The sequence below is a fragment of the Mauremys mutica genome, chromosome 20 (genome assembly GCF_020497125.1).
Source record: "Mauremys mutica isolate MM-2020 ecotype Southern chromosome 20, ASM2049712v1, whole genome shotgun sequence".
Taxonomy (NCBI): domain Eukaryota; kingdom Metazoa; phylum Chordata; order Testudines; family Geoemydidae; genus Mauremys; species Mauremys mutica.
Genome location: NC_059091.1, coordinates 19,321,553 through 19,337,619, shown reverse-complemented (window position 1 = coordinate 19,337,619; position 16,067 = coordinate 19,321,553). Strand labels below are relative to the sequence as shown.

The 16,067-nt window shown below is 62.2% G+C and overlaps 1 protein-coding gene across 1 annotated transcript in view; it reads right to left on the bottom strand.

Moving 5' to 3' along the window:
* Positions 1 to 238: 238 nt before the first annotated feature.
* Positions 239 to 16,067, bottom strand: part of LOC123353438 (adhesion G protein-coupled receptor E2-like) — a 110,522-nt gene continuing 94,693 nt past the window's right edge. Inside the window, exons 10-17 of the mRNA XM_044994523.1 lie at positions 5,911 to 6,075; positions 4,766 to 4,957; positions 4,233 to 4,453; positions 3,764 to 3,830; positions 3,375 to 3,466; positions 2,899 to 3,067; positions 1,979 to 2,071; positions 239 to 1,632 (exon numbers count right to left, since the gene is read on the bottom strand). Of these exons, the coding sequence (XP_044850458.1) occupies positions 1,597 to 1,632; positions 1,979 to 2,071; positions 2,899 to 3,067; positions 3,375 to 3,466; positions 3,764 to 3,830; positions 4,233 to 4,453; positions 4,766 to 4,957; positions 5,911 to 6,075 (1,035 nt within the window). The 3' untranslated portion in view covers positions 239 to 1,596. The remainder of the gene's footprint in view (positions 1,633 to 1,978; positions 2,072 to 2,898; positions 3,068 to 3,374; positions 3,467 to 3,763; positions 3,831 to 4,232; positions 4,454 to 4,765; positions 4,958 to 5,910; positions 6,076 to 16,067) is intronic.

Here is a 16,067-nt window from a genome sequence, read left to right as displayed (position 1 = left end):
AAAAAGCTGGTTTTTATATGTGTGTGTGTGTGTGTAGACCAGGGGTAGGCAACCTATGGCACGTGTGCTGAAGGTGGCACACAAGCTGATTTTCAGTGGCACTCACACCACCTGGGTCCTGGCCACCGGTCTGGGGAAATCTGCATTTTAATTTAATCTTAAACATTTTAAAAACCTTATTTACTTTACCTACAACAATGGTTTAGTTATATATTATAGACTTAAAGAAAGAGACCTTCTAAAAATGTTAAAATGTATTACTGGCACGCAAAACCTTAAATCAGAGTGAATAAATGAAGACTCGGCACAGCACTTCTGAAAGTGGTTCAGGAGCTCCTGCTTGGGGTGTGGGAAAGAATTCTGAATCGGCACCATGGTAAAGCAGGTGCTGAACTTTAATGTTTGAAGTCTCCTTGTGTACTAATGATCAGTAATAATAACTAATACTACTATTAATGAAATAACTTTCAGTGGATGCATGGAGGGGAAGCTCAGGTAGGAACAGGGAGGTTATTTTACTCTGTATCTGGCACTGGTCTGAGTGCCGCTTAACTAGTGTCCAGTTCTGCTGTCCCCACTTCCAGACAGATGCTGATAAATTGGAGAGAGGCCAGAAGGCCCGTGAGGATTCGCAAACCTGCCCTGTAGGACAGACTCCAGGAGCTCAATTGGATTAGCAGAGAGACACGGAAGGGGTGACTTGGTCAGTCTATAGGGACTTTGATCATGAGCTCTTCAAAATTGTCACACTGGAAATGGGCAGGGAGGGTAAATTAACCCCGGAACAGCTTCCCCGGGGGCGTGGTGGATTCTCAGCCCTGGCCCTTTCCAAATGGAGCCGGGATGTTCTGCTCTCAATGGAGCAGGAGTTAATCCAGGGAGGGCTGGGCCTGTTCTGCAGCTGGTTGGACTCAGAGGATCACCGTGGGCCCAGCTGCCCTTAGACCGTGTCATCTAGAGGGTTAGAGCAGCAGGGGCTGGGAGTCAGGACTCCTGGGTTCTCTCCAGACACCACACACGTGGCTCCTTGAAGCAGCTGTTTTTGTCACAAAACTTAATATTTTAATAACTTTAAAAAGATCATTTTAAAAAAAAAAGTGCCACCAGTGAGACACAGACAGCCGAGCCCTGGGGGCCGCTTGCCTCCTTCAGCTCAGGCCGTGTCATACCGTCATCAAGAGATATAAGAAGGTATAAGAAGCTGCAGTGCTGGGGGAGGGGTGGGGTCCTCTGGGGAGTGGGTTCATCTCTGCTGGCTGGATTCATCTCCACTGCCTGCACCCAGCTTTCGTACCGAAGGGAAAGGCGCCCCCTGTGGCCAGAGTATGTTGTGTCAGAGCTGAGCGGCTGCCCTGCTGGCCATCGCTATTGCTGGTGATGCTGGCAGCGCGCAGGCCTGGGGCTGGTGAGTGCCCAGCGGGTGGGGGCAGCTGGGCAGCGTAACGGTTCCACTGGGCAACCACTGAAGCATTTGCATGCGGCGAGTCCAGGTGCGTGGTGGGTCTGTGCTCACGGGCAGGGCCAGGCCGGGGGCAGGGGCCGGGTTTTCTCATGTGCAAAGCTGCGGTGTCCAGAAATGGGCTGAGCGCAAGAGAGCTACAACCCTGACTCCTGCGACCGCTGGAGCCCCTGCTGGAAAGGGGGGGGGGGTTAGAGCAGGACTCGACCCCCCCACTGTCCCCTCCCCACAGGCTGGTCACTAGTGGCCCTAAGGCGACACGGTGAGTCAAAATGACACATGGAGTCCTGGCTTTCAGCCCCTCTCAGAGCTGGGGACAGACCCCAGGGGTCCCAGCCCCTCTCTCTGGCTTCTAATTCCTTTCCAGCCCAGCTCTGCCTCGTTTCTAACCCCCCACCACCCCCAACACTTGCTGGGTGGGGTTTGGCTGTGGGGCTGGAGCAGGAGGGAAAGGGGGAATGGGAAAGGGCTGCAGGGCAGAAGGCTCCTGCGCTGTTGTGGAGCCCGGCCCCCCCTTACCCGCGTGATGGTGGTTGAGCTGGAGAACTCGGAGGACTTGGCTGGTCCCTTGAGGCCGCCGCAGCTCAGCCACCTGCGGTACTCGTCCCTCACCTGGCAGGAGAGAGGAGAGGGCTGGTCACCCCACGGCGCAGGGGAGCTCGCAGGGGTGGGGCCTCAGCTGTAGGGAGACAAGGGCCCAGAACTGGGTGCGCGGGGGGGGGAGCTCTCAGCTACGCCAGCCCCAGCCCCTCCCAGCAGAGGGCACTGGGGGGAGCCCCCAGCGGCAGGGCTGTGGGGCAGGGGTTGAGTGCCGGCTGTGGAAGGAGCCTCAGGGGGGCCTATGTGAAGCAGAGGTGAGTGCTGGCTCTGGGGCTGTCGGGGGGGGGGCACTGAGGGGTGGGGGCTGAGCGCTGGCTCTGGGGCTGCCGGGGGAGGGCGGGCGCTATGGGGTGAGGGCTGAGCGCTGGCTGTAGGGGTGCCGGGGGGGGGGCGGGCGCTATGGGGTGGGGGCTGAGCGCTGGCTGGGGGGAGCCTGGGGTGTGTGGCTTGGGGATGGTGGTGGGGGGCAGGGGTTGAGCACTGGCTGTGGAAGGAGCCCCGGGGAGGCTATGTGGAGCAGGGGGTGAGCGCTGGCTGTAGGGGTGCCTGGGGGTGCTATGGGGTGGGGGTTAAGTGCCGGCTGTGGGGGTGTGCCCAGGGGAGGGGAGATGCTGTGGAGCAGGGGTGAGCGCTGGCTATGGAGGGGCCCGGTGGGAGGCACTGTGGGGCAGGGGGCTGAGCGCTGGCAGTGGGGGTGCCCAGGGTGGGGGCACTATGGGGTGGGCATTGAGCACCAGCTGTGGGGGCGCTCTGGGGCAGGAGATGAGTGCCGGCAGTGGGGGCACCGCGGGGGGGCTGTGGGGCAGGGGTTGAGTGCTGGCTATGGGGGGGGGACTGGCCTGTTTCTTGAGCAGACAGTGCAGCAGGAAGATGAAGAGCCCCTGCAGGCTGTTGAGGATGGTGAAGATGTAGGAGGCGACCAGGCTGCGCTGGTTGAACTGGAACATGCCGAAGATCCAGGTGGTGCCCAGGACGCAGAGCTGGGCGATGGCCGTGATGGTGAGCACCCTGCGGGGGAGGGGAACCAGTCACATGGCCCCGCCCCTCCACCAGGGCCCACCTCCCCTCCCTCCTCAGGGCCCCTCCCCTTGAGTCAGACTGCCCCCCCCCCCGCATGTGACTGACGTCTCCTGCACACAGCCCCACCGCCCCAGACTCTGCCCCCCAGCCATATGTCACTCATATGTGGCTCCCTCCCCCCACAAATGGGGGGGTGACATCTCACTACTCTTATGCCCCCCCAGCTCCCCCTCCCCTGATAGGGGCAGCTGGGCAGTGCCAGGGTCTCTGCTGCCACGGGGGCCGCGCCCGCTACCTGAGCTTCTTCAGCTGGCTCATGTCGGGGTTGATGTCAGCGAATTTCAGCGACAGCTTCCAGACGGTGACCACGAAGATCACAGCGTTGACCTGCCGGGGGCAGGGGAGAGGCGGGTTGGGAGGGGGGCAGCTGTGTCCCAGGGGTGGGGGCTATGGGATCTGCCAGCTGTGCAGCCCCTGGGGCAGGGCACCCCACTCCCCATAGTGACACTGCTCTATCCCTGGAGGCTGGGGACATGGGGGGGGGGGGGAGCAAGGGGCCCAGCTGCCCCAGAGCGGGGGCTGGGTGGCAGGGGAAAGAAGTGAGGGCAGCTGCCAGCCAGGCCCTCAGGGGCCGGCCAGGGGGCCAGGCGCTGGCAGGGGGCTGGGCTGGGGGAGGGGAGTTACCAAGATGATGATGCAGACGGGCGCCAGGAAGCTCCAAATGAATTGCTTCTTCAGCGAGAGCCAGCAGCTGTGGGGGGAGGGGCAGACACGGGCCAGTCACTCACCTGCCAGCAGGGGGCGCTGCAGGGTGGGGTCTGCCCCCCCACCCACTGGCAGAGTGGGGGATGGAGACTTGCCAGTCCCCCCACCCCCCCCTTCATGCCCGGGAACTTCCCTGTGTTGTACAAGTGTCCCGCGCTGGGGCCCTGAGCAGGTGCCCCTGGCCCAAGCAGCAGGAAGGTGCCCCCCTCCCTCACGCTGGCCTCACCCACCCCATGGGGTCCCACCCTCCCCTCCCCTGGTGGGCCTGGATGGCAGCGGCCGCCCGGCTGAGCCGCTCCTGCCCCCGTGTGCTGCCTGGGCACGGGGCCCTGTTCCCCTCGAGCCCCTGGCCGCGAGCACTGGGCCCCCCCCCGGGCCGGTGACTCACTGGCGCGCCGTGCCGTAGCCCTGGCTGTAGGTGGCGGCCGAGACGCCCACGATGAGGGCCGGCACGCCGTAGCCCAGCAGGAACATGTAGCGGCGCCTGAGGCCGTGGGGGGTGAAGACCTGAACCACCAGCAGGTAGAGCTCGGCGCCCTCCAGGCACATCCAGCAGAAGGCGGCCAGGAAGAAATAGTGCAGGAGCCCGGCCACCACGCCGCACACCTCCTGCAGCCAACGGGACGTGGGACGTCAGGGCCGGGCTCCCGGCTCCTCCAGCCCCAGCCCCAAGCAGCAGGGGGCGCAGTGGGGAGCGGGGCAGGAGCACTGGCTGGGGGGAGCTCCCTGTAGAGGGTGCCATGGGGAGTGGGGCCCAAGGCTGGCTGGCGGGTGGAAGGAGCTGCCAGCAGGGGGCGCTGTGGGGAGTGGGACCCGAGGCTGGCGGGGGGTGGCGCTGCGGGGAGCAGGGCCTGAGGCTGGCGGGGAGGAGGAGCTCCCAGCAGGGGGCGCTGGGCCCGAGGCTGGCGGGGGGGCGGGTACCTTGTTGCCGGTGCTGGAGGTGCCGGTGAGGAAGACGGTGTAGGCGATGAAGAGCGCCAGGCAGAGGTGCAGGTGGATGGTGGTGCGGGGGCCCTTGAGGGCGCGGCAGAAGAGGAAGGTGACGATGGCCAGCAGCAGGCACAGCAGCGAGATCACCAGCCCCACCTTGGTGATGACGTCCAGGGTCCAGTCCTGTGCCGGGGGTGGGTGGGGTGAGGGGGTTAGTCAGGGTCCCCCCCCCCCCCGAACCCACCTAGAGGCAGCAGCCAGGCCGGGCATTAGGGGACAGCCGGACTAGCCTGTCGGTCTCACTCTGCGCTGCGGCTGGGAGCGCCCCCTAGTGGCGACACCAGGCAGTCTGCGGGAACCAGAGTCTGGCTGGGTCCAGCCACCCAGATGGATTTGATGCTGCCCAGCCTGCACCTCCCCGCCCCCAAGGGGCTGACCCACAGCCCCAGGGCCGACCCACAGCCCCAGGGCCATGGGAAGCCGAGGGGGCTCTAGGGTCACCACCCACCAAGGGGGAGTCCCTGGCACCGATCCCTGCAGGACGGAGGCGCCAGAAAGTGCGAGGGGCCGGGGCCGTTCCCCTGTAGCAGAGAGCAGAGCGCCCCCGCCTGGCGGGAGGAAGCCCCTGCCCGGCAGGGAGCTGCTTTTAGACCAGACGGATGCGCTTGTGGCTACGGTGCTGCAGCTCAGGACTCCTGGGTTCTACCAGCTCTGGGAGGGGAGCGGGATCTAGGGGTCAGAGGAGGGGGCTGGGGGCAGGACTCCTGGATTCAGTTCCCAGCTCTGATGTCACCTCCCTGTGTCTCCTTGAGTGAGGCATTTAACCCCTCCCTGCCTCTGTGCGATGGGGATGGGGATGGCTCCCTGCCCTGCAATGCAATGGGGTGAGCCCCCTGGCCCTTCTGCCCCACAGCTTCCCGGCCGGGCACATTGGTCGCTGCTACATGTGGAGTCCCCCTGAGCCCTAGGGGAGGGGGGAGGCTGCTTGTGCCCCTGATCAGATCCAGGGCCCCGCCCCTGGTGGGGAATGGCTTTACTCTGGGAGGAATCTGGAGTGACTCCTGCTCCGCTGGGGACGATTGAGGGGATGAGCAGAACGAGCCCAGCCCTGAGGCCCCAGCGAGGGCCGCGCCTACCTCCAGCTCGTAGAAGGCCATGAGCACGGCGAAGCTGGTCAGGTGGCTGCACTGGCAGCGGGTGATGGTGGCGTTCAACTTCTGCAGGGTGCAGCCGTCGGTGGCCCAGCGCCTGCTGCCAGGCTCCCAGTAGGCGCAGAGGAGGCGCAGGTCGGTCTTGTTCTCCTGGGGACAGAGAGACGCTTGGTGCATGGGGGGCAGGAGAGGGGTGGAGGGCTGGCTGGGGCCACATGGGGGGCAGGACTCCCCAGGGCCCAAGAGGGCAGGTCTGGGGGGTATGAGGGGCTGGGCTGGGGGCACAGAGCATCAGTTTGTCCCTGGGTGGGAGGCGGATTTGCCTGCTGCCCAGAGTGTGAGGGGGGGGTTACTAGAGATGGGCCCAGCTCTGCTGCCCAGTGCCCCAGGCTCTCCTCCCCCCATGCCCAGCCCAGGGGCTCACCGGCACCGGGTGGCTGAAGCGGATGCTGACAGAGAGGTCGAGTGCCTGGGGGTTCGGGTCACTGATGAAGGCCGACACCACCGGAGACAGCACACGGTGGCTGGGCCGCCCCGGCTTCTGTGCCCCCTTCCCCGTCTGGCCGATCTTGTCCCACTCGGGCGCTTCCACCCACCCAGCACCGTCCAGGATGGGGCTCATCCCCTGGTATGTCAGCAGCCCGGCCAGCGTGAAGCCTGCGAGAGACAGAGGAGAGGGATGAAATGGGGGGCAGGAGGCGCCCTGGGGCAGACTGGTGCCAGGGGGTGCTGTGCTGCTGGGGGTGCTACCCCCAATGCCCTGGCCGTGCCCCATCCCCAACACACCTCAGGCTGGCACCAGGGGGCGCTGTGCTGCTGCTTCCAATGCCCTGGCCTTGCCCATCGCTATACACACCCCAGCACAGGGGATGACCACATACCTTCATTTTTCTGCCCTGGGGCTCCAGCCCACTTTAATTCCATCTGCGTCTTGCTCTGCTGCAGCGTCACGGTCCCCTGGCTCTGGTTCCCAGCCTGCCTGACCGCCAGCCCCAGCTCTGCAACCACAATGCCAGCCAGGGCTCACACCAGAGAACAGGGAGAGGAAGCCTGTAGCTAGGCAAGGTGCTTTCCTGGCTGTGGGGGGAGCTCCCAGCTACTCCAGTCCCAGCCTCTCCCAGCAGGGGGCGCTGTGGGGAGTGGGGCAAAAGCACTGGCTGTCAGGGGGAGCTCCCTTCTCCCAGCAGGGGGCGCTGTGGGGAGCACTGGCTGGGGGGCGAGCTGCTGTCTCCCAGCAGAGGGCACTGTGGGGAGTGCGGTGGGAGCACTGGCTGTCGGGGGGCAGCTCCCATCTCCCAGCAGGGGGCGCTGTGGGGAGTGGGGTGGGAGCACTGGCTGTCGGGGGGGAGCTCCCATCTCCCAGCAGGGGGTGCTGTGGGGAGTGGGGTGGGAGTGTAGTCTGTGGGTGTGAAAGCCCAACTGGGGCCATGTGGCCAGGTGCTGACCTGTGCCGTTGTGGGATGTGATGCTGATCATTCTGTCACGCACGGTCAGGCCCAGCGTTCCCAGCAGCTTCTCCACTAGGGCCATCAGCTCTGTCGCGATCCGGTGTCTCCACTCCACGCTCTCGCTCTGCTGCCCGACCAGATTTATCTGCTTCTCCAGAATGGCCAAGAAGCCCTGGCCAAGCAAACGTGAGGGGTGTTGGTGTCACAGTGTCTGAGCCCCTGCCGCGCCCCCCATTCCCAGATTGCTAGTCCTCCACTGCCCTCCCACAATCCCCCTGAAAGGAAAGCCAAGTTCTCCTGCCATTGACATCGCTGCCTGGGAGGTCAGACTAGATGATCACAATGGTGCCGTCTAGCCTAGGAACCTAGGAGAGCCAACTTCTTGGGCACAGAGCCCACTGGGGAGGCAGGCATGGGAATTTCCGGGCAGTGCTGCTGTTTATTTATCTCCTGTTCCAGTCGCTGCATCCCTATAGATCACTCTGAGACTAGATCCGAGTAGGAGCAACAATTCCTCCCCGTAACGAGAACAAACCCAGCAAGGCCCTGAATTTTGGCTTGGCACCTGCAGCTTTCCCTCAGCGTTCTGAGAGTTCATCTGCTTCAGCTCTTCCAGCGCCGCTTTGCAGAGACGTCCCCCCTGTGTCTGGAAGCTGCCTAGGAGGTTCTGCAAAACAAGGCCCAGGCCTGGCTCAGGAAAAGAGATCACAGAATCGCAGTCCACGAGAGGATCCCTTGGCTCAGAAGCCAGATGCCAGAGGGAGCGCGGGCAATGCCCCGTCTGGCCCTTAGGGGGTGCACGGCATTTGCAAGGTGTCATGGAGTATGGAGGAGTCAGGGCCCTGCACCCCCCACTTCCTGTGATTCACCGTGACTCTCAGCCAGCCAGTACAACAGAAGGTTTATTAGACGACAGGAACAGTCCCAAGCAGGGCTTGTAGGTACAACCAGGACCCCTCAGCCAGGTCCCTCTGGGGGACAAGGAGCTTAGACCCCAGACTCGGGGTTCCCTGCGTCTTCCCAGGCAGCCCAAAACTGGAAACCCCTCCAGCCGACTCACTCCCGCCCCCAGCGCCTCCTCTCTCTTTGTCCAGTTTCCTGGGCAAAGGTGTCACCTGGCCCCACCCTCCTCCTGGCTCAGGTTACAGGCTCAGGGACCCTCTCACCTAAAGTCATCCCCTGCTCTCCCATCCCCCATGCAGACAGCCCCAGTAACACTAGACAATCAGCCCCTGGGGGACGGCGGTTGCAAGCTGAAGCGTGTTGCCGCAGCCTGATGCTGCTGATCCTGGAGGGTGAGAATCACCCCGGGGGCAAAGGCCTGGGCCGTGGCTGGACTGCAGGGGCTCCAGGGACTGGCCACTGGCTCTTTGCCCAGGGGCGAGTTTGGCCCCAGAATCCTCGTTGTGTGAGATCAGTGAAAAGCAACGTGGCCCTAAAGGGGAATCGGGGTCTATCCTCCCCCCCCCCCGTGTCTGTGCCCCACTCACCTTGGCTCCGGCAGAGCTGACATCACCCAGCAGCGGGGGGCAGGTGAGCTCTGGGGATGGAAAGGGAGGAGGAGTGAGAGATGGGCGGGGGGAAATGCGGGGTCTGGCTGGGTAGGTGCATGCACCAGAGCCAGACACAGAGAGCAGGACCCATTCCCTCCAGCAGGGGGCAGCAGCAGCCCCCCCTCACTCCCCGCAGCATGGGGAGCAGTGACCCCCCCCCACTCAGCCCCACACATGTGCGCAGCCCCTTCTCCCCATCCTCTGCCCACAAGCCGGTCTCTGTGAAAGGAACCGTCCCCCATCCCCGTCCTAGGGGGACTGAGCCGCAGTGGGGTGGGGGCGGGGGCTGTGGAATCATCCCAGCCGTATCTCCCCTCAGCCCTCTGCCCCCAGCTGTGGGTGGTTCTGGGGTGTGGTGGGGGTGGGGGGTGAATCCAGCAGGGAGCCCCGGGCTGGCCCCACAGTGGCTTCTAGTGGCCCCTAGGCACAGACTGCGCCCCCTGCTGCCTCTTCCCAGGGCAGAGAATCCAGCCGTGCAGCAGGAATACAGGCACTGCTGGGGGGAGACGCCCGGCCCCTGGCTGCCCTGCTCACCCCTCCCCGGCCTGGCCCTGCTCCGCTCCCAGAGCCAGACCTGGGCTCACTGGTGCCTGTGGCTCTGAGACAACCGGAAACACCCCAGTGGATGGACAGGCTGGGCTGGGGGAGGGGAGAGCCTGGAGGCTGAGCTCCCCTGGCCAGGGCTGAGACCCAGAGGGACCCCGTCCATGGGGCATAGGGGGGCTGGTGCACCGTCCCAGACCAGTTCCCAGCTCACTGCCCCCTCGGGCAAGACCTCTGCCTGTGTAACCCCAGGCCCTGCCCTGCTCCTCCAGGTGCTCCCCCCACACCTCCAGTGGCAGGACCCACCTTCGCACAGGGTGATGCTCCTGTTGAAGAGGACGTAGCCAGTCCGGCACTCACACAAGTAGCTCCCATTGGTGTTGATGCATGTGGCCTTGAGGCTGCAGATATCTGGGATCCTGCGGCAGTCGCTGATGTCTGAGAGGGGAAAGCGGGGGACGGGGTCACACACAGCACGGCTGGGCGCACAGGGGTGAATGACCATGGAGGCACCCCCCACCAATTGCAGGGGGCGTGGTCTGTCGGTCAGTCTGTCTGCTCCATCTACCCCCCCCCATTCTATTCTCCTTCTTCCCTGCTACATGCAGGGCCCCAATCCCTGCGGCACAACCCCTCCCCCACCCCCAGATCGGGGGTCCCAACCTTTTCCAGACCAGGACCCTGCGATCCCCTCCCCACACCAGCCCTGACAGAGCGGGGTTAAGTGGGGGCCGATCAGCCAGTTAAGCTGCAAAGGGGAAGTGACTCGGGCTGCGTGCAGGGCGCTGGCTAGAAGGAAGCTCGCCTGGGAGGGGACAGGTGGGGCTTCTCTACAGCCCGAGGGCTGGGCCCAGTGGTGGGGGCCTGAGGCGAGGGGGGCTAGGAAGCCCCGAGGGGGGGCTAGGAGCCCGGAGGAAGGGTTTCACTAGCAGGCATAGGACAGAGGGGTCTGACTTTGAAAGGCTCCCCCAGAATGGGGATCACAGCGTGACCTGGCCGGATGGCCGAGACACGGGGCAGCCGCGACTCCGGGAGCTGCAATGGTGGAGGAGAAGAAAGGGGGCGCTGAACTGGAGCTAGTCGCTAGAAGGGGGCGCCACACTCAGTTTTACAGCCCCCAGCCCCATGGGTCCCCTCCCCGTTGGGATACACCCAGCCCCGCTCCTCCCCTGGAGCACTAGGAGAAGGGTGGGTGGCTGCGCCCAGGGGAGTGCAGGGAATTGGGTGGTGTCCCTTTAAACTAGTTTCTTTGCTCTGTGGTGGGGCTCATGGGGGTCTATGGCAGAAGCCCGCAGACCCCGACATGCGGCCAGGCCCTGCACGGCTGGTAAACGGGTTGTTTGGAAGCCAGCTGGATCCAGGGGATCCCCCTATTCCTAACACTGCGCAGTGAGCAACGGCCTGACAGCATCCATTCCTGGACCCTGCTGTGACCCCAGGCCCAGGGCCCCGCGGGGCGAATCCACCGAGGCCTGGGACGGATGACGCCAGCTCGACACTCACTGCCGAGGCCTGTGGAAGCTGAAGCCGGAAGAGACCTGCCCAGCCTGACCCCCAGCATAGCCCCAGCCGGAGTCGCCACCCAGCGGGTCACCAATCCGGCCCCAAACGGAGGGGACTTTACTGCCCTCGCCGGCTCCTGGGGCCTTTCACCGCTTTGGAGAGTCTGATCTGACAGATGGGCCCCGCCCTGCCCGGGCACAGAGAGCCCTGCCATGATCTAGCCAAATGCTGGAGGGACGTGCACCCGCCAGGCTGCCAACGCGGGTAGCGCCAGCTGCTGGGCAAAGGGGGATACACGGGGGATGTCGGGGCTCCATGGTGCAGCGGGGTCACTCACCCCGTGCAGGGAGTGGGGTTTTCTACCTAGGGACCCGGCCTGTACATGCAGAGATGCACTCGTTCTGGCCAGCCAGCCCCTGGGGAGCCTGCAGTCCCGTCTGGGGCAATGAGAGATGGAGAAGCAGAGCTGAGACGAAAACCCCTTGAAGTCAGTTGTGCTGCACCAATTTACACCACTGGGGCTCTGGCTCCCACTTTGTATCCATTTCACATACAGCAGCACTGAGTTTGTGACGACGCATTGGGGATGGACACATCGTCAGTCATTCCCATGACTGATTCTCCTGGAAATCCCAGCCAGGAACAAGTGCTGGAATTCGACACTGCTGGGGGGGTGGAGAGAGACACCCGACCCCTGGCAGCCCTGCTCACCCATCCCCGGCCTGGCCCCTGCTCCGCTCCCAGAGCCAGACCTGGGCTCGCTGGTGCCTGTGGATCTGAGACAACTGGAAACACCCCAGCGGACGGACAGGCTGGGCTGGGGGAGGTGAGGGCCTGGAGGCTGAGCTCCCCCTGGCCAGGGCTGAGACCCAGAGGGACCCCGTCCATGGGGGGCAGGGGGGCTGTCGCACCGTCCCAGACCAGTTCCCAGCTCGCTGCCCCCTCAGGCAAGACCTCTGCCTGTGTAACCGCAGACCCTGCCCAGCCCCCCAGGTGCCCCCTCCATGCCCCCCGCGGCAGGACCCACCTTGGCACAGGGTCGTGTTCCTGTTGGAGGGGACGTAGCCGGCCCGGCACTCACACCGGTAGCTCCCGATGGTGTTGATACACGTGGCCTTGGGGCCGCAGATATCTCGGGTCTCGCACTCGTCGATGTCTGAGAGGGGAAAGCGGGGGAGGGGGGTCACACACAGCTCGACTGGGGGCGAAGGACCATGGAGGCACCTCCCACCGATTGCAGGGGGCGTGGTCTGTCGGTCAGTCTGTCTGCTCCATCTAACCCCCCCTATTCAATTCTCCTTTCTTCCCTGCTATGTGCAGGGCCCCAATCCCTGCGGCACAACCCCTCCCCCACCCCCCAGATCGGGGGCCCCAACCTTTTCCAGACCAGGACCCTGCAATCCCCTCCCTGCACCAGCCCTGACAGAGCGGGGTTAAGGGGGGGGCCGATCAGCCAGTTAACCTGCAAAGGGGAAGTGACTCGGGCTGCGTGCAGGGCGCTGGCTAGAAGGAAGCTCGCCTGGGAGGGGACAGGTGGGGCTTCTCTACAGCCTGAGGGCTGGGCCCAGTGGTGGGGGCCTGAGGCGAGGGGGGCTAGGAAGCCCCGAGGGGGGGGCTAGGAGCCCCGGAGGAAGGGTTTCGCTAGCAGGCATAGGACAGAGGGGTCTGACTTTGAAAGGCTCCCCCAGAATGGGGATCACAGCGTGACCTGGCCGGACGGCCGAGACACGGGGCAGCCGTGACTCCGGGACCTGCAATGGTGGAGGAGAAGAAAGGTGGCGCTGAACTGGAGCTAGTCACCAGAAGGGGGCACCATGCTCAGCGTTACAGACCCCAGCCCAATGGGTCCCCTCCCCGTTCGGGATACACCCAGCCCCGCCCCTCCCCTGTAGCACTAGGAGACGGGTGGGTGGGCTGCGCCCAGGGGAGTGCAGGGGAATTGGGTGATGTCCCTTTAAACTAGTTTCTTTGCTCTCTGGTGGCGCTCACGGGGGTCTATGGCAGAAGCCCACAGATCGCGACATGCGGCCAGGCCCTGCACGGCTGGTAAACGGGTTGTTTGGAAGCCAACTGGATCCAGGGGATCCCCCTATTCCTAACACTGTGCAGTGAACAGCAGCCCAATGTCCATTCCCAGACCCTGCTGTGACCCCCAGGCCCAGGGCCCCGTGGGGCGAATCCACCGAGCCCTGGGACGGATGATGCCAGTTCGACACTCGCTTCCGATCCGGCCTTTGGAAGCCGAAGCCGGAAGAGACCTGCCCAGCCTGACACCAGCATAGCTCCAGCTGGAGTCGCCAGCCAGCAGGTCACCAATCCGGCCCCAAACAGAGGGGACTTTACTGCCCTCGCTGGCTCCTGGTGCCTTTCACCGCTGTGGAGAGTCTGATGTGACACACAGGCCCCGCCCTGCCTGGGCACAGAGAGCCCTGCTGTGATCTAGCCAAACGCTGGAGGGACGTGCACCCGCCAGGCTGCCAACGTGGGTAGCGCCAGCTGCTGGGCAAAGGGGGATACACTGGGGATGTCGGGGCTCCATGGTGCAGCGGGATCACTCACCCCGTGCAGGGAGTGGGGTTTTCTACCTAGGGACCCGGCCTGTATGTGCAGAGACGCACTCGTTCTGGCCAGCCCCTGGGGAGCCTGCAGTCCTGTCTGGGGCAATGAGAGATGGAGAAGCAGAGCTGGGATGAAAACCCCTTGAAGTCAGTGGTGCTGCACCAATTTACACCACAGGGGCTCTGGCCGCCACTTTGTGACCATTTCACATACAGCAGCACTGAGTTGGTGACGCATGGGGGACGGACACATCGTCCATCATTCCCGCGGGTTGGGGGAAGCGGTTGAGCTGCTGCGGAAATGGCCATGACCGATTCTCCTGGAAATCCCAGCCAGGAAGAAGTGCTGGAATTCAACATTCGCCTGCTTATTAACCCAACATTTCAGCTGGCCAATTAGGAAGCAGAGAAAGACCATGGGACTCAGGCAACCAATTGTACAACATCAGTGACAAGTTTTTGGAGCAAACAGTTTGCCAATAAAATCACAGACATTTATCCACCCAAACAGTCAAAGGGTCGGCCGGTGAACGAGCAGGTTTGGATCAGCAGGCAGAGCTGTTCTGCTGATGCCCTCTGGCATTCAGATCAGCAGTGGCCTATCAGTCACCATCCCTGGGGACAGATGGGTGGTGACCCTTCTTGAGGAAGTAAGAGCAGGGCCACAGAAGAAAGCTAAGCTCTCCCCGATATTTATCCATAATGCTTTTACTTCTCACAGAAATCCTTGTGGCTAAAATCCCCTTCACCTGGACTTCAGCAAACAAGTCAGTCAGCAGGGAGAGTCCAGAGCGCTCACGGATCCTTCCCTTGGGCCGTGCTCCAGCAGCTCTTTCTCAGACTCCCCTTCTCTCTCTTTCCCATGACAGCGTTTTGCTATTTCCTGCTACGCCCCTTCCCCTCCGTCATTATTTGCATAAAGGCAGCACTCAGAGCGCTGCACCCACACGGCCATAAAGAGCTTCTAGTCTAAATGGACAAGAGGTGGGAGAGAAAAACAGAGGCAGGGAATTGCCCAAGGACACGTAGCAGGAACAGAGCTGGGACTAGAACCCAACTCTTTTGAGTCCTAGTCTCATACCCAACCAACTAGACCTGTCTCTTTCCGCGCGTTTCTTCCATAAAAGGCCAAGAATGTGTCTCACCTGCCTCACCATGCAGATTTTACCCTCTGCTCCCCCTCACTGAGAGGAGCTTTGTGTCCCCTGGCTCACGGCCAGGAGTGCATCAGGGCTGGAAAAAATCCCTTGTTCCTTTGGCAGGAAACTCAAACTTTTGCTCCATTGTTAAACCTACTGGAAGGCAACGGGCCTATGCCATGCCTGTGAGGGGGCTTGTATGTGCCAGCCTCTAGCGAAGGCTGCTGAGCCATGGAAAAAAGAGAGAGCAAGTTTGTCCTGGTCTAGTGGCTGGTTCCCATAAGTAGATAACAGCCTGCTACAATGACTGGCTAATGGAGTTACTCCCTTAGTTCCAGCAGCTGAGCTGTGTGCTTTCAGCAGGCAGGGTCTGTGTTTGATTCCTGCTAATGACCCAAGCTGGTTCCTTTGTGATGCCAGCTCCTTCCCCAGCCTTAGCAGCTGTTCAGGTTAATGGGGTTCCAGAAACTAAGGAGCTTTCTGAGCCCAAGCTGTATTAAAGGTTGATCCAACACAAAGTTCTCGGCTCCATCTCAGCCCAGTTTGCTTTGCAAAGATCTGACCTTCCCCCACCTCAAAGCTCTACTTTGAAAGAGCATCTTGGGCTCTGATTGCAGCTGCAGGTTTGGGGGGATGTTGCAGCTTCTAATGACATCTCCAAGCCCTATGCGTGTGCCGTGGTGGAATTAAGCAGCATGGCAAGAGACATGGTGACCTTCAGTCCCCGGGCTCAGTTTCTAATTTCTAAGACAGGCTGGGAGTCAGGACAGACACTTTGCCTGGGTGTGGCGCAGAGAAAGAACAAGACCTCAGGGCAACCTGGTTAGTTTCCCCATCCAGGCATGCGGGTTAGTGTCAGAGATCCTGGGTCAGCTCAGTGACGGTGCATTAACAGCATCGCCAACACCAAGCAATCAATAAAAGCCCCAAACCCCGAGCCAGGCTGCAAAAAAGTCACAAGGTTTTTTTTTTTTAAATCCATTTTGGGTTCGTTTTGTTTGACTCTGGTTTGGGAGCTGTTGGTCACCCCAGCGTAACGTTTGGCAGTTTTTCCTCCACCACGTGGGCCGGGCCCTAATTTTGATTTTAGCCAAAAGCAGAATCACGTGACTTCTGCAGGTGGGGCTTAAAGGCAACACCACGTGTTTGTAACACTGCAGACAAGCCAGAAGCATCATGCCTTTGCCACAACAGTTTCCAACTCCGGTTGTACCTGTGCAGATCTTAGACGTATCCTTTTGACTCTTCCCAAATCCCCAATTGCATTTACATATGTAACTCCCTGGCACGTTGATGCAGTTCCCGTGGGGCTCACAGATTGTGGTGTTTCGCTGGCACTCGTCAATGTCTGCAAGGAGAGAGAAAGCGCTGGGTCAGGCTGATCTAGGAGCTGGACCT